General features: G+C 45.3%; 2 protein-coding genes across 2 annotated transcripts; one reads left to right on the forward strand and one right to left on the reverse strand.

Moving 5' to 3' along the window:
- Positions 1 to 880: 880 nt before the first annotated feature.
- Positions 881 to 8226, reverse strand: NUDT21 (nudix hydrolase 21). Its single transcript, XM_066557528.1, has 7 exons — positions 8001 to 8226; positions 5649 to 5849; positions 4403 to 4466; positions 3651 to 3740; positions 2926 to 3001; positions 2416 to 2530; positions 881 to 1172 (listed from the first exon to the last, which is right to left on the reverse strand). Exons 1-7 carry the CDS (start codon positions 8114 to 8116, stop codon positions 1151 to 1153), a joined length of 684 nt encoding a protein of 227 aa, XP_066413625.1. The 5' UTR covers positions 8117 to 8226; the 3' UTR covers positions 881 to 1150.
- A 136-nt stretch (positions 8227 to 8362) lies between these two features.
- Positions 8363 to 16302, forward strand: OGFOD1 (2-oxoglutarate and iron dependent oxygenase domain containing 1). Its single transcript, XM_066557300.1, has 13 exons — positions 8363 to 8513; positions 8611 to 8756; positions 8853 to 8899; positions 9331 to 9431; positions 9825 to 9941; positions 10613 to 10704; positions 11841 to 11966; positions 12304 to 12417; positions 12737 to 12816; positions 12953 to 13248; positions 14136 to 14258; positions 15061 to 15119; positions 15661 to 16302. Exons 1-13 carry the CDS (start codon positions 8363 to 8365, stop codon positions 15820 to 15822), a joined length of 1614 nt encoding a protein of 537 aa, XP_066413397.1. The 3' UTR covers positions 15823 to 16302.
- The last annotated feature ends 1304 nt before the right edge of the window (positions 16303 to 17606 follow it).

Here is a 17606-nt window from a genome sequence, read left to right on the forward strand (position 1 = left end):
CTGCCTTCATAAGAGGACAGTGCACAAGCAACAGTGCATCTTCTGATCAGAGGCAGAACTTGGAAACAAAGCTTTTAAAGACTCATTAAGCAAAATCATGGAAGACTAAAAGCATTGGGAAGTGTCACATCCAACTAGACTTTATGTTTAGCCAAGCATGTAAAAACCCCAGAATTAGAAAGATTGATGTTTACTGCCTACAAGAAACTGAAATGTTGGGGAAAAACAAAAGTGTGGGTATCCCTTGCAGGATGAGACAGCACATGACAGCATAACATGGAACTACTTGCATGTGGCACTGGCTAAGTGTTTCAGCATGACCCAAATTCCGTCCAATAGCTAAGGAAAAATATATAAAATTAACTTCACTTTCCCTATTTTAACTGTATCTCAGACCAGTCCAACAGAATTTTTGGGGTTGTTACTGTCTTAAGGGGGCACTGAAGGAACAGATGCATGCTGCATTTCCTCCAAGCCCTGTACAAACAGATCAGTTCTGGTAAAAAAGGTAAAGGCTACACTTGCCTTTAAGTACTCATTCTCCCTCAAAAAAGCAGTTCTGGTCTCCAAGTTAATTAAGACTCAAAACAATATTGAACCCACTTAAGCTATTTCATTTCTCCCTGATCCCAGGGATATTCACTGCCCAGGGATAAAGATCACAGCATCTGAATGGGCCCTGAATGGCTTAGCTCCTAATTCCAAGATCATCTGTATTCCTGAAGAAAAGTAATAAAGTTTAAAATATGCATCCAAAAGTAAGAGACAATAAGGAAAACTAAAACAACTAATAAACAGAAGGGAAAAAAAAACTTAAAAAAAACTATAAAAACCACAACGAAACAAAACAACAAAAACCAAACCAAACCCAAGACAAACAGAATCTGAACCATATTGTTTAATGTTGTACAAAACAAAAAATTGGTGAGTATTACAATGAAAAGGGATTATAACACTGGTAGCCCATTGCCATCTCTCTAGCTAAACAGTTGAGATTCACTTCTCTGTTCATACCATAGAATGTTTAGTGGCCTTCAGGAAGAGAATGACTTAAAAAAATCCTTGTGTCACACATGTTCGTGTCTCTACAGTTCAAAGCTGTGCTCACAGAGACGGCTTCTTCTACTGGAGTCTTCAGGTACATAGGAATTCAGTTGTAAATAAAGTTGAACCTAAAATTAAAAGGATTATACCAAGTGAGGAGTTTTCAATCTTTTTTTAAAGGGCATTTTTGAATGAATAAGCAAATGTTTTGTTTCTGCTCTGGATAAGCCTCCACCTGACAGGACAAAAGTACATTTTTTAATAAGACAGCTTTACAGTATAGCAGTATATACATCATTTTTAACAGCCAATCCTACTCTAGCATTGTACAACTGTCTCTTATGGTTGCAGAAGAACTAATTATTAACATTTCATCTCCTAAAACAGGTTAATAGATACATAAATCACAGTGAGAGTTACATTCCTCCATCAGCAACTCTTTTGCAGCATTTCTGCTGCTAGGCCAACCTTACATGTTCCAAGGGGAACATACAGACACAGTGAAGAGAGAATTTTTTCCAGCTAAGTTTCATAAGTAATTGTGGAAGCAAGCATCCATCTCAGCTTCCAGATGCCCAGCCTTTGGATGTGTCTGTTGCACCACTACCCAACCTGCATAGCAGACAGTGTTTTGCTGGTATTCATATATACCTGCTGTCTTTAGAGGAGGGGAAGCCAAAATTTGGGCTAGAGAGAAAAATACTCAGCAGGAAACAAGAATATTATGGGCAACACCAGTGCTAACATTTCTCATCATAGTAGGCAGGCAACAGAACTACTTCCCTGAGGAAGAGCTGGCAGGCTGTGGAACTCTTGGCATGCCTGATCATTCTCTCAAGTAAGAGACCAGTAGGACTAGTGAGCTCTGGAGAGACGAGCCATAAGTCATTCCCAGGTGAGAAAGTCAAAGCACGTATACATTGCAACATAAAGGAAAAATATACAGCTGTCCCTACAGATATTTGTGTCAGAAAGATGCTACACTTCATTAACACCACTAGAGAGTGTAAAAAACCCACCACATTCAGCCAGCACAAAGCTGTGATAACATGCATACCTAACTCAGTGCTTCAAACTCACATCCTGGCTTTAACTCTCCAGCTGTCCCCAACAGCTCCAAGAAGCTGTTCCTCAGTCTGTGCACAGCCTCATCCTCACTGTCTTCCATGTCTTCCTTAGCTACAACTGCTAGGTAGGACTTTGGTGCTAGCCAGTTGTGATCAGTGCCTCCAAAGTGTCCATCCAGCTCATCTGAAGCAGAATCTTTGGGACAGATGTCACCTTTTCAAGTTGGATTCTGTAGCACCTTGCCTTGCTCTGGTGTCCCACAGCAAACGTGTTCCCAAGAACCACCATACAAATACAACATACCTGCTCAAAAGTTGAGGAAGGCTGGAAATAATAGGTCCATATCCTGGTGCATTGTCATAGAGCTCAAACAATGGCGCAGCAACCAGCTTGTAGTTTTTGGGGACTGCAAACAAAGCTAAAAACAAATACAAGTTGATGAATCAGAAAAACCAGCACACATACAGCCAAGGTAACATCATCCCCCACAGACCTCAAAACAAGTTCACTACATGGAGCACTCAAGCAAGTTTATTGCTTTTCTAGTTAAATGTGGGATTCACATGCTGTACACAGACTGATGCAGGAGCAGGAATGAAAATTTACTAGGAACTCATGTTCAAAGGATCATCTACCTTCAAAACAGATACCAGCATTTAACTTTGTTAGTGATCAACCACAAACAACAGCAAGCATACACATCTTGGTATAAAATACCATAACAAACACAATCACAACTTTGTTTTCCTTGAGTGAAATGTAAGCATTTGAACATTGTACAAATACAACCCTTTGATGCAAACAAACACTTACCCTTTTCTTGAAGCTGGACCAAAAAAAGCTTTTTGTGTTCTTTTGGCTTTGTAATATGAGCTGGGATATATGGGTACTAGAAGAAAAATGGTAAAAACCAGTTGTACAGAGCTTTGAAAATATTGTGTAATCTTAAGTAAATAAATTATCAAGCCCTGTACAAGCTTTCAGTGTGTCATATATTGTTCTTTCATGGCATCAAATAAAGAAAACCATTTTCTTAAGAAAGTATTTAAGAAAGAAATGCTGTTGCTGTCACAACTATTGACAGGCTCTGAAGTGGCAGCAATATCACAAGCAGTTAAAACAGCTGAATAAAACAGAAATGCATAAAAACAAATTAAGCAAGGATATTCAATATTAAAGCCCTTAGAAACAGGGTAGTGAGACTAGGGCACCTGTTCCATAAGCAGTAGTGCCAGAGTCTCCATTGTGGCTACAAAAGGAATTTAAATGGTGCATATGTCTCAGCATAGAACTGGAAGCTACAACATCCAGTGGTTTCTCATCCATCAGGACAGGTGTGAGAAGGGAGACAGGAGTTTCCATTTTAAAAAAGTCTGTAGTTTCTCTTCAGAGATAGAAAGGAAATTAAATAGACAAAACCCAGAAAAACTAATTGCTCATGCTGCAGGTACTCAAGAAGCCCATGTGAAAGGTTGAAGGCTTTTAAAAGTACAGACAGAATTTGAGCAAAGGAGATGGAAGCCCACAGGAGCACTCACCTGGGGAGGTTCAAAGTTTGGTCTCCACCAGTTGCCAATGCAGTCATCAATCACCCAGTCTTGCTGAACACCATCCTGACGACCCAGTATCTATCAAACATCCAGTACTAATCAGACCCCGAACTACCTCAAGGAAACTGTTTTAGTAAACACATACTGGAAGCACAAAGACTTGCTGTAATATGTGTCTGATGTAGTTCATAACTGCTCTGAGACAGCTTTCAATAGAATTGTAAAGTATTTTTGTATAAATTGAGATTTTTTTAGTAAAAGCCTCACCTGATAGGACAAGGGCACTCTAGAAAGCTTTTCAAAATCTATGCTGTACTCAGCTGGATTGAGTCCTATCAGACCAATGGGAAGAATGAAATACATTTTTACATTATCTAGCAGAATTAATTTAGTTATTTGGAGAAAATGGTGCATTGGGAGGACCATCTCAAAGGCAAGTCCCCATCAGTTGTCCTCCAGAACATATCTTATTGCTCATCTCTACACTCACTTGCCTGAAGCCAGTCAGAAAGCAAAGCTGCAAATGAACACAGGACTTGAGCAGCAGGTAGGAGTCAGCCACACTCATGATGCAGATAAATGAAAACTTGACTGCTTTTTTTGTTAACTACCTGAGAACATCACAAAAGCAACAAAATAACAACAGTGGTAAGAAAACTACTCTAATGCTTTAGCTTATTCTGGTAATTCTAAAAAAAATGCAACATTCTGCTACAGCAACATAATGAAAGCAAACAGACCTCTGTCATTAAGCGTTTGAGCCCTTCTACCTCATCTTCTCCTGGATTGAGTTCACCACCAGGTCTGTTAAAATAATCAGTGATGAAAGCCAAAGTTATTTTATTGCATTTACTAATCTTCATAGGCAAGTTCCAGTGTGCTTCCAGGCAGGGAGTTACAAATTCACTTATGGCTCTTAAGTCAGAAGTTCCAGAACTAGCTTTGCTGAATTTGAAGACAGCAGCATAGCTTTCACCAAAACTGAAACTAAAATGGCTATTTATGGCCCTTAAAAATAACCACCGCATAAAATACTTTCAGTTCAGCAGGACAAACCATAACAATACACATGATAATAACTCAGACCCTTATAAAGTTTTAACAATAATAACCAGAAGCTGAAGGGCTGTAAATACTGCCTGTATTTGTTCTTATCACAAAACCAGCACTCACTGAAGCATACAGAAAGCAGAAAATAAAACTAATGTGGGAAAATGATGCAGGATTATTCATTTTCATTACAGTCATTACATCATTTTGCAAATCGTTTACAATCTTGCCTAGTTTGTCTGCAACAGCCCTTCAAATCAAGATGTCAAAAACTAATCTAGATGTAAAATTAAATTTAACACACACACAAAATTGAGAACAATATAAAATGTTAGAACAAGAACACAAGCATGTAACATGAGAAAAGTCAAGGCCATCTAGTTTAAAAAAGAAAATCAGAAAATCACCACCATCACTACAACCATATTCAATCACTAAAACTTCACCCTGGCTGTGATAACTATGAGGTGAACTGAAACAATTTTCTCAAATTTAAATGCCTACCCTTCTTGCTATCCCAGCTCAGCCATTAGTTTGTCAACAGGTATCATTCTGCATTTACAGGGGCTTAGTCCTTGGCCTCCACTTGCCCATTTTTATGGGCATAGCATAAGCTGCTGAAGCATAACAGCTTTCACAATGCAAGTACAACACACCAAATGCTGATAATGAGTTTTAAACAAGATTTTACTATAGTGATGCACTGTAACTAAGATTCCCAGTCAGTTCCAAACTAAATCATCCCCCTCACAAGCAGAGTCAAACACACTTTAGATTAAAACACCACCATTCAAAAAATACTTTCCAGACTAAGTCTTTACAAGCAATTAATCCCATTCAAAACACTGAGTAATTGGCCACAGTTTAACATCTAGCCCACATGTTCAGTGGTCTGTGACAATAAACTGAAGTTACACTTAGGAAACAGACACTTACAGCTTGAAAAAAGTTGTACCCAGCTGCAGTAAGAGCACGTGGGGCAGCCTGTGCTCATGCACAATCAGAACTCCTTCCACCGTCCGCCTCATGCCAATCTTGTCAAACTCCTCCCTCATGCGCTGGAACCGAGCTGCCACGGAACTGTCCTTCTCATACAGGGGCTCCTTTGTGCCAAACGTGTAATTGGTCAGAGGATACCTGTAAGGAGGAGAAAAAATGTTACTGCACAGCAAGGAATCTAACTTTAAATCCCCATGACACAGTGTCTAGCCTGAGGCAGACCCTTCACTGCTTGATGGGTAAGTCATAGTGCAGGGCTAAAATCTTTTTTGTGGCTTATGAGGCCCCTGTCCCAGGGAGATCTGCACTATGGAACACAAAGCACAGACAGTCCTGTTGAGCTGCACTCTAGCCTGGTGCAGGCTCAAAAGAAGGAAAAGAAGCACAGAACCAACTGTCATTCAACAGCCACCCTCTTTGATCTCCACGCTGCAGGGAAATGCTCTGAAAGGAGCTGGAAAAGAGGCTGGAGAAAAAGCTCTGCTGGCAAGGAAGGAAGCTGCACAGGACTGCAGGTTTTCTTCTGCAGATGTCATGAGAGCCTGAGAAGTAAACTGTCAGAAGCGGTTTTGTTTTGAAGTGGGAAATCAGACATGTGGATCACAAAGGAGGAGAAATGCTGAGTTTCTGAGTACAGCGTTGGGAGCCTGGGGTAGGATCAAGAGCATGAGCAGATCCCTCTGTTGGGCTGGTGCAGGGCCCCTGCACTCCTGTGACACTGCAGCGGAAACTCGGCAATTTCTCCAGGTAAGAGGGACTGAAAACAGAAAGAAAGGAAAGTTTAGGCAAGAAATGGGTCAGTCCAAGACAGCACAGAGGGCAACAGCAGAGTGTTGTTGTACAATTAAATCCATGTAACAGACAGGTCTGATGGCAGGAGACCTGGAGGAAAGACAGAACCACCCAGCTAAATCAAGAGGGAGAAGAAAATGGTTCTGGGCAGAGCAGTGATGAGTTATCACCATGGTTTTACTGACCTGTGGCACAAAGCAACTGAATTAACAGAATGAATGACTGATGTTTTCCTTGAAATGCTTCTTGGCATGGAATCTTTCCCCAACCATGTCAAACTTTAGTAGCATACACTCTTCTCCCCTCAAATTCCTCCTCTTCCTCCAATTTACCTCATGTTTTACAGCCATTAAAATAACAAGCCAGTTATCATTGTCAGAGCCTTTTCTCATGTAGACAAGTGAGCCAAAACAACCAGCTTCCAAACCACAGGTTCATTTACTAACAAGCTCCCCTACTTTCACTTATAGTTTAAAATCATCTACTTTTCTTTTTCCTTTCATTTCCATTTTTAGATACACAAATGGTTTTACTAATAACCTATTATGCTAACCCATACTATACTAATGTGGGTGCATTAGTCTGTCCATCAAAACCGTCAGCCTTGACTTAAAAAAAATGCTGCTGGTAACACAGCTTCATGATGAGTCTTTGCTTCAGAAACCCAGCAGAAATATTCCAATTTCTAAAGTTCATATTTGAACTTTCACATGACTCTGAATAAACTCAGTTACACCAAAAGAACACAAAAGTGTCAGTGATTAATAGCTAAAATTGAATATTGACTGTTGCAGCTAACATTTGCTGGTTTTTGCAACTTGACAGATGCACTTAGCAAACAACACATCCCAAATCCACCAGATTTACTGGAAGAAGTAAAAATATATGACTTCTCATAAAAAATACATTAATACTTATTAGTAAGTAGTTTATATCTATGACGATTATCTATGGTAGGAAACACTCTGAATTTTAACTCCAACATCAGTACCAGACAATCCACAAACACCAGGCACATCCAGCCACATCCTACTGACTGCCCACGGTCAGCCCAAATCCCAGCGAGGCCAAGAAAAATCCCTGTCTCTCTGCCGCCTTTCTGGATGCCTAGGAGAGCACGAAAATGTCTGTGATGCTCACCACACCTAAACCTTGCCTGTGTTACCCGGGGTTCAAACCTCCCGAGCCAGACGCTGTTTCTAAGCACTAAAACACCGAATACTCCACACTCCCACCAAGGCCGGCAAGCCCTCGGTACCCTCCGTACCCTCGGTACCCTCAGCGCGGCTCAGCCCCCTGTGAGGGGGGCGGGCCCCCATCGGCACTCGGGCTCTGCTGCCGCTGTGCCCCAGCCCTCCAAAGGGCCGGGACCCTCCGGACCTCGCAGGGCGGGCACTGAGGGAAAACCCCGCCGAGCCGCTGAAGGAGCGGGGACGAGCTCGGCAGCGGGGCGGGACAGGAGGGGGCAGAGCCGGGCAGGCCCGAGGCGGCGCTCACAGGTTGATGGTCCTTTCCAGCGTGAGCGGCTTCGTCTGCTGGATGTACTTGTTCCCGAACTGGTTCACCCCGCGGGGCCAGCCGGTCTGCGAGCGGTTGGGCGGCACCACGGACATGGCGAGAAGCGGCGGGAACGGGCGACGGGAGCGATCAATCACTTCTGGGCGGCGGGAGCGGCGTCCGCCATTAACACCCGCCCAGCCCTCAGCGCCGCGCGCCGCCTGCTGGGACCCGCCGCGCTCCGCCCCGCCTCTCCTCGCTTATTGGCCAACGGCTTCCCGTTCCGCCCGCGCGCGACCCGATTGGCCACCGCGGGCGAAGCGCGGGGACCGCAGGGAGTTGTAGTCCGGCCGGACGGTACCATGGCCACCAAGCGTCACGGAGCGGCAGCGCCGGCGGCCGCGAAGCGCGGGAGGCGCGGGGCGCGCGCGGAGCTTTGCGCGGCCCTCGGGGACGCGGCGCTGCGGGAGCGCGCGGGGGCGGCCTGGGCCCGCGGGGAGCGGCTCCGGCACGGTACGGCCCGGCCGGGCCCGCGGGGAGCGGCTCCGGCACCGGCACGGTACGGCGTGGCCCGGCTCCCCGCCCCTCACCGACGGCCTTTCCCTCGCAGATGCGGTGGTGCTGGAGCCGGTCCCGTTCCGGCACGGTGTCATTCCCGGTTTTCTGGCGGGCTCGGCTTTCGCGGAGGCGCTGCGGGATGAACTGCTGGGTCTCGACTTTCGCGGGCGGCGCAACGACCTCCTCTCGCTGTGGCAGGTGGGCTCGGGGCCGAGCTGAGCCGGGCCGGGCCGAGCTGCTCCCAGCCCAGCCACCCTAACCCCGTCCCTTATTCTCTTCCATGGGCCGCCGCAGTCCGAGGAGCTGGGGACAAGCCCGGAGCCCCACGTCGCTGCCCTGAGGTAAAGCGTGGGCTCGGGGTTCTGCCCACAGGGAAGGCGATTGCGGGATGGGCCTGCGACGTGGTCGCCTTCTGCCCCATACTCCGGCCAAAAACCGGCCCTGGAGTGCTGAATCTGCTCTGTGCTTGCCATGGGCACTGAAGTCTGTTCAGCTTTCATCCATAGTCAGCTTTCCTGTCACCTCTGAAACGCTTCCCGGTGCACCTTCTGACTGGTTGCATGCTTGCTGCTGGTTATTCCCAGCAGTGCTGTGAGCACTGGGCTGTTTTCCTGGCCAGCACCTATGTGATTCTACAGAAACACACTGTCGCTTACAGCAACAGCAGCTGTAACTGTTTAAACAGTTGGCAGGGAGACAATAAATTAGTTTAGTCTATGATTATATGTTTTATAACACAGGATGACACTTATTTGTGTGCTTATCTTCCCAGGCATGCTCTGTGTGAAGAATTCCAAGTGTGGCTTTCTGCTGTGACCCAGATAGAGCTGGAGCCAACTATTGACATATCCTGTGCTAAATATGAATATACTGGTCAGTCTATAAGTGATTCTTTCCCTAAAGCTTCTATGTATGTGTAGGGAATAAAATGTCTATAGAACAACTAATTTTATTCTAGTTCCAGAGGGTCCCAGAGGCTGTCAGCAGCAAAACAGTGTCTGAAAATGAACTACAAATGATGATAAAAGCGTTGCTGCTGTATACTGCCTGCACCTTCAGAGTGGCCTGATCTGTCAGTTGTAGTCCCACAGAAGTGAATCTTGCAGATCTCAGGCTGGTGATGCTGATGAGTGAAAATGCAGTTCTTGTAAAGAACATGTTTTTTCTTGTTACATCCTTGTGGGGACAAAACTGGGAAGCAGTTGTTGGAATGAATCATGCATGTACTGGAAAGATGCTACAGCAGCAAAACGTGTGTAATTGCAGATGTGTTGCTGTGCCACGATGATGAACTGGAAGGTCGGAGAATCGCCTTCATCCTGTACCTTGTCCCACCCTGGGAGAAAAGTGATGGGGGAACGTTGGATCTGTACAGCACAGATGGTAAAAGCTCCAAGCTCAGCCTCGGGTGGATGAAAAAATGAAGCTCATGTGCCCCTTGCAGCAATTCTCACCTCAGACAGTAGAAGGGAGATAAAGAGTTTGTCCTTTGCTCAGAGAAGCTGATGTATGAGTAAAGTGTGTCCCTTAGGGATGGGTTGTAGCAGACTTTGCAGACAGTACTAACAGGCAACAGCAGACAAACTTTTGGAAGGGTCAAGAGCAGAGGCAAGATGGAAGCAATGCCACTGCTTAGAACTCCAGACTGATGACAATAACTTCCCTTTCCAGCAGCAGAACCACAGAATGGTTTGGGTTGGAAGGGATCTTAAAGCTCGTCTTGTTCCAGCCTGCCTGCTCTAGGCAGGGACATGGTCTACTAGACCATGATGCTGCAAAGCCCATTGAGCATTTCTAGGATGGGGCATCCATAGATTCTCTGGGCAGCCTGTGCCAGTGCATCACTGCTCATAGTAAAGAATTCCTTTCTAATAGCTAATCTAAACACACCCTTTGTTTGAAGCCATTCCCCCTTGTTCTGTTATTCCATGCCCTTGTCTGTCCCAAGTCCTTCTACAGCACTCTTATGCCCAGGTGTCCCACCAGTCACAGAATCATGTTGTCAGAGAGAAGTCCCAGTTCATATCTTAACCAGAATATGTTTTCTTTCTCAGAACACTTCCAGCCACAGCAAATCACCAAGTCATTAGTGCCTTCATGGAACACCCTGGTTTTCTTTGAAGTGTCTCCAGTCTCTTTCCACCAGGCAAGGAGCTGTCTCTTGTTAATTTTTTAATCCTCATTGTTGTGGTTATTCATTCTGTGTGTTATTACAGTCCTGATGGGGAGGGAGAAGAACTGTGGGTAGAGTGGATACTTGTGCTAAGTGGTGTGTACTAAAGAGAGGCCTTTAAGGACTTAAAGGAGGACAAGAACCAACAAAGCCAAATTTAAACCATCAGTCTAGCTGCATCATCCTGGGAAAGAAAAATTTCCATTTCTATTTTGTGTTACTATCCTGGCAAGCCACTGCTGTGAATTTAGCTCTCACTTGTTTGTTTGTTGGCTTGTTTTAAAATAGCTCACATTTTGATATGGTGGTCATGACTTTGCTCCAGAAGAGCTCCTCAGGCCATCCATCACCTTGCCAACAGTGCAAGGGCACTGTGCAGATCTGGCTGTACCCCCTCAGTGACACAGACACAGTGCAGTGCCCTGCAGCAGAAATGCTGATACAGTTAAGGAGTACTCTGTGAGACTTGTCAGGAAAAGGCCTGGGAACAGAATGAATAATTTGGGGATCTGCATGGCACAAACACCTGACTGAAATCTGACACTCCTGTGTACCTGAGTACCAGGGACTGTATCAAACAGGGCCAGAGAGCAGAAGGCTGGAAAGGAAGATAATCAGTGATATCACTGGGTTGGGCATGTCCTGACCTAGGCCACTTAGGGGGTTATTTTTGTGTCGTTTATCTCTTACAGATGTTAATTAAGAGCAGCATCTACTTGGTCACTGCCCTGATTGTTTTCAGATAGTGATTTACTCAAAGCTCTCAGAAGAAGAGAGAGAATGGATTCTCTGTGAGCTTGGAGTAAAAGCTTAGACTGGAATTCTGGAACCCTGCAATGGACTTCAGGACAATAGACCTCTCTCTGATAATCTGTCCTGGTCTAGGCCTGTCTGACATTTCTGTGTATGCAGTGGGCTCTCTGGAGCCAAGTCCATTTCCTGTCAGGAGTTTGCACGGTGCCTGTTCCAGCTGTCCCTGTGTGGCAGTGAGTGCCTGCTCCAGCTGTCCCTGTGTGACAGTGAGTGCCTGTTCCAGCTGTCCCTGTGTGACAGTGAGTGCCTGCTCCAGCTGTCCCTGTGTGACAGTAGTGCTGTCCCTGTCATTGCAGGTGTCAGAAGTTCTGTCACAGAAGTGCCGCCTGTCCGTGAGTGGTTGGTTCCACGGCCCGTCCGTGGCCAGGCCTGCACGACACATTGAAGCCCCCTTGACCAGGAGCCCACACATCCCCTATGATGTGAGTAACAAGCATATCTACATTTCTGTCTCTTTCCTGTTCTTGTAATACCTGTTAGGGAATGCATCATTGCACTGGGGATGCTTTAATCTTTATCCCATTCTCCTTTTCATTTCCTGTTAATAAATTTGTATCCAGTTTCTTTCTTATGTATCTTTGTATGTTTTACATACCTACAGTAGTTCAGAGAATGTGGTGAATACCTGTGGTGCAGTGAACTCAGGCAGTGAAGTGTGTTTGTGTGTAGGAATCGAGCTCTGCTGCCAGCTCGGTAGGGGGAATTTGGGAATCTTCTTCACTTCTCAAAATTCAGTGTTCTTATCCATTTCCCTTCCAGCATGAAATATTGTATGAGTGGATCAATGAAGTTTATTTGGACTTGGACTCCCAAGCTCAAATTCAGGAGGAATTTGAGGAGCGATCAGAAATTCTCCTCAAAGACTTTCTTAAGGTGAGCCCAGTGGTTCACTTTGATGTGATCTGCCAGAGCTGGTCAGGGGCTGGCAGGTACCACATGGCATGAAGGCTGGGAAAGGGCTTGCTGGCACACCCATTAAAACAAAACACCTTCTAAGTTTCACACCTAAAGGAGAATGGACCAGGTGACCTCCAGAGGCCCTTTCCAACCTCAACCACTCTGATTCTGTGGAGTGATCCCCTCTGACTGCCTGTACGCTGCTGCATTGGGACTCAGCAGAAATAAAACATTTGTCTTCAACCTTGTTTTTTTGGGAGCTAAATGTTAACATTTCTGCATCTCTTCCTCCTAGAAAGAGAAATACCAACTACTATGTGAAGCATTGGAGAACAAAGAGATCCAGTGGAGTAGTCGGGGGCCAGCTAATAAAAGGTGGGGAATGACAGCACACTGCACCTGGTGATCAGGCTGAGTAGGAGCTACCATGAGGCTGCACTGGTCAATGCTGTCCATCTAGATGTGGTCCTTGTTGGCTCTCCCACAAGGAGATATATCTGCTGTCTTTCAGACTCTATGAGGCAGCAGAGGAAGACAGCCTCCCGGACACCCTGAAGAAATTCCTGCAGCTGCTGCGCTCTGAGGCCTTATTTTTACTGCTTTCCAACTTCACTGGCCTAAAACTGCACTTCCTGGCTCCCTCTGATGAGGATGAAGATGCTGGGGAGGGACAAGCAGCAGACACCAGTGGGCACAGCAGTCCCAAACCTGAGCAGGAAGAGACTGAACAACCAGCTAATGGCGATTCCCATCAGCCACACCAGCCTGAGAGCACCCCTGAAGCACAGGACGGCGAGATGCAGAGCAGTGAGTAGAGCAGCAGCAGTGTGAAAGGATTCAACTTAATTCCCAGGGATTTTCATGGAACTAGGGTTTCACCTTGTACTGCAACCAGCACAAGGCACCAGCACAAATGTGGGACTTGAAGCATTTTAGACTGATTATCTGAAATCAGTGATCATTGCAAAAGAATTTGGAGTAAATCAATGACTAATTTGAAGATACCATTTTGAACAGACATAAGTCCTAAGGGTGGGACTTTTGGGGGGACTGTTAATCTTTTGTCAATAGTTATGTGGTTTCTACATCCACATACCCCTGCTTCATATAAAGCATATTCTTTTATAAGATAATAAATCCAAAACAGAGATGTGAGCAGGTCAGAAGTAAAACAATTTTAGAATTAGAAAAGTGATACCTAAAACTAGCATTCAGCCTTTCAGAAAACACTGTCAGCCTAAACATTAGTTGAATTTAGTTGTCAGCAGTGACAACTATGAAAGATTAGATTAATTTTGGATTTTGATTGGTGATGTTTATTTAAAACTAGTGGCTCTGAAGTTTAAGGGTAGAATTTTTGAAAGTGCTCATCCTGCATGCACTATGTCAGACAAGTTACTGGACACTTGGTAATAAAAAAAACCAAGTCCCACTGAAAAAATCCCACCAGAATAGTTACCAGGAGCAGAGGATGTATGGAGCAAATCTTGGTCCCACTCCTACACATTGTTCAAAGTACCTAACCTAGAGTCTCCTCTAGGAAAGATACTGGTATGTGATATGTGATTTTACCCTTTTTCACTGGGGCCAGCAGACAATTTCACAGTGGTGTGAGATCACTGAGCTCCTCACAGGCTTTGAGCTCAGCTGGTGTGGTTTCATGGCTCTCCCTGGGTGTTTGTGCCCTCTCCTAGGCTCAGGCACCCCTGTGTGTGCGGGGGAGCTGCGACGCTGGACCCACGGGCACTACACTCTGGTCCACGACTCTCAAGCCACAGAATTTGCTCTTGACCTCCTCTTCTTCTGTGGCTGTGAAGGTAAGTGTATGAAAGAGAGATGTCAGACTCTCCTTGTACAAGATTTACATAAAGGAATGACTTCTGAGTTCTCAGCAGTGCTAAAACAGCCAGAAAATCCCTGCTTTTTCTTATATAGAAGGTGTCTGTAGACTTTGTCCTAGTCCTCACTTCGGCATAAACCCTGTTTTCAGTAGTCCTCATGCGAAGGTTTGGGACTGTGGCCTTGGAATCATCTCTGGCCTTTCCCGCTTGCGCCAGGAGGTGGCGCTTGGGCAGAGGGAAAGGCTGAGCCTCCCAGACCTTTCCTGTTCTCAGCAATGGCTCTGGGCACGCTGGAGGGACAGGTGGCCACAACACCCAGGAGTGTTCCACCCCTTTTCACATCAGAATTATCACTACACCTCCAATACACAAAGCCCAGCTTTTTCAAAAGTTACTTTAGGCATACCTAGGCATTTTGGGTTGATTGCTAGTTAGATAGTGGTAAAAAATCTAACCACAAGCATTTTAGACCAGATGAGTCCAGAATGTACAGCTGATTGAAATCCTTTGGCATATCTGCTAGGGCAGAACTGTTCTACAGGTGAGGAGCAGTGCACCAAACAACTTTAAATAGCCCATCTACCATAAAAGGGAAATCCAGTACATTTCCTTCAAGTTGTTTCTGAACAGAAGAAAACAAATAGACTGGCAGGAGGTAAACACTTACCCTGTATCCAATAACTCTGAGGAGTGGGGTGAAAAAATGGCATCTCCTGGAAGGCTGCATGGAGCCTGGACAGCACTGAGGTTTCTAAGAATCTTTCTTTTCTATTTTAAGACTGGGATCCTGAATATGGTGGCTTTACTTCCTACATTGCTAAAGGTGAAGATGAAGAGGTAAGGACCTCAGATAAAATCAAATAAAGCTGTTTAGGGTGGAGAGACATAATTGCACTTTGTCATAATGCCAAGATAATGCTGAGAGTGCTCAGTAGTGCACTGGAGCCTCCTTGCGTCCTTTGCTGGGAGGAGCTCTGGCCTCAGCTTCAAGAGGCTGCTGTTTACCTAAAGCATGAGACCTGGGTCCTGAGAGTGCCTCACAGCACCTGCACCCAGGGCTGTTTGGGAAGCCTGCCTTGAAGGGACACAAGGCTGTAGCAGGGATAACACTTGTCCAGGGAAGTGCTGTTCACTGGGGTCCCATTCAGCATCAGTACTAGGACCGTGCTGAGCAGTCATACTAGAAAGAAGTCCAGAAGCCCTTAATCTATAACTGCTTCAGGTAAAGGGTATTAAAATGAAAATAGTGTCACAGATTATTTTCTAATGCTAGCCCTTTGTTCTAACTGATTTTTGAAACGGTTTTGTTTTTTCTTAAGAATTTTATCAAAGCAATTTTTGTGAAACTGATTTCCTTCCTTATCTTTGTATCCTCTAGCTGTTGACAGTGAATCCAGAGGACAACTGCTTGGCCTTAGTTTATAGAGACAAAGAAACGATGAAGTTTGTGAAATACATCAACCATCGAAGCTTGGCACGCCTGAACAAGCATCCAAACAAAACAGGATTTTGGGACTTTTCCTTTGTCTATTATGAGTGATGGTGTGGTGTGACCACTGTCACAGAGAACAGTGGTGGTGGGCAGGTTCCCACACAGACCTTCAGCTCTGACCTAAGCACAGACAAACTTTGCTCATGCAACTCCATCACACTGCATAATGTGGGGGCAGGTGGTTTTTTTAACTGCAAAAAGGGGAATTCAGTCTTCTCCTGAGTCCATTGTAACACACTCTCAACTGCTTTTAATGCTCTGTGGGTGAGGTTGTCACACAGCTGTCACCTTTCCAGCTGTTCTCTCATGGGAGCAGCACAGTGGCATCTCTGACCCATCAGGGTGAGAACTACAACTGTCCATTGCCCCAGGCTGCTGACTGATTTTATTAAAAAAAAAAAAAAAAGGAAATGGGTCAGTTAAATGTTTCATACACTGGTCAAGCAAGTTTTGTTAGAAAATGCCCAAGACATTTTCTGGGGCTTAACTGTGTTCCTGAGACAAAAATAAAGGAGCCGCCATGTGAAATATGAGGTTTTTCCAGCTGCACAACTCTGGAGTTGGGAAGGAAGACAGTGAGGCTATAAAGGCACTGGGAAGGACTTGGCACCATAACAAGGAACAGGACTTCATTGTGCTACATGCTGTACAGACAGACCTAGATGCAGCCCTTTTTCCAAAGAAGTTACAGCTAAACAGCCAAGAAGAAACCTGCTCCTGCACAGTCTCCTTGGGTGGGTGTGCAGACAGCTCTGAGCTCCAGCCTCAGAACAGGGGCCAGGGACTGGGAGCAGGAATGAGGCAACTTACCTTTCACAGGCTTGGTGTCCACAGGTAGTAGGGAGGTCACCAAACAGCATGGCCTTGTGTCCTTTTTGTTATGTCCTGGGATCTCCTGGGTTTTAACATGGCTTCTGTCACTGGACATCAGCTCAGATATTTTAGGCAGCAGCCAGCCAAGTCCTGTGGTAAATGCTCCAAGAAAGGCAGTGAGTGTGGCCCTGGTGCAACACCTCCCTGCACATTTTCAATACTGTGCATTGAGACAGACATGAGTACTCTGCACCCTTTCCTGAGCAGGTGGGATGTCCTGTGGCCATGTCTGCATGAAGATACAGGAGCAGCAACCTTCAGCTTCAATCCCAATACACAAAGTTCAAACAAGGAACCCCTGCCATGGCTTCCAAAGGGAAAGGTATCTCAGCCTCCACAGGAGCCAGAGCAAGGGGCCACTGCTGCCATTAGAGAGTGCTGTGCAGGACTCTCTAGTTCCAGTGTCAGTTCCATCCCAGATGATGAGCAGCTGCTCAGTTCTAGCTACACCCTCATGCTCTGTTGGGCAGGAAGGATGGCTGGGAGGTGGTTGCCCCAAGCTGCTGTTGCAAGATCTTGTTCATACTCTGACTCATTTCCCAAAGCCAGCATCTCTGTGTGCTGCCAAAACTCTCTTACTTGGTTTTAATCTTCCTTTGCCACTTACAAAGACAGGGGATGAAGCTAGGAACAAATCCTGAAGTGAGGACAGAACCTTTTGCATCATGGTTTCTCAGGTACTTTTCTGCCTATTGGGGCAGCAGCTCTACGTGGGAAGAAAGCAGTTCTTATAGAAACAAGTTCTTGTTCTGAGCTCTCCCCTAGAACAAGACAAGTAATGGAGGTTTCAAAGAAAAAAAAAAATTGGGTAGTTTGGAACAAAAGTGACAGACACCACAGCTATTCACAGCATAGTCTGCTAGGCAAAGTTGGGAGTAAATTAATTAACAAAACAAAGTTACTTTTTTGACTGCATTGTGAGCCTAACAATGTGCTTGATAGATCTTGGAACATCCTTC

This window comes from Molothrus aeneus, chromosome 11 (assembly GCF_037042795.1).
Source record: "Molothrus aeneus isolate 106 chromosome 11, BPBGC_Maene_1.0, whole genome shotgun sequence".
NCBI lineage: Eukaryota > Metazoa > Chordata > Aves > Passeriformes > Icteridae > Molothrus > Molothrus aeneus.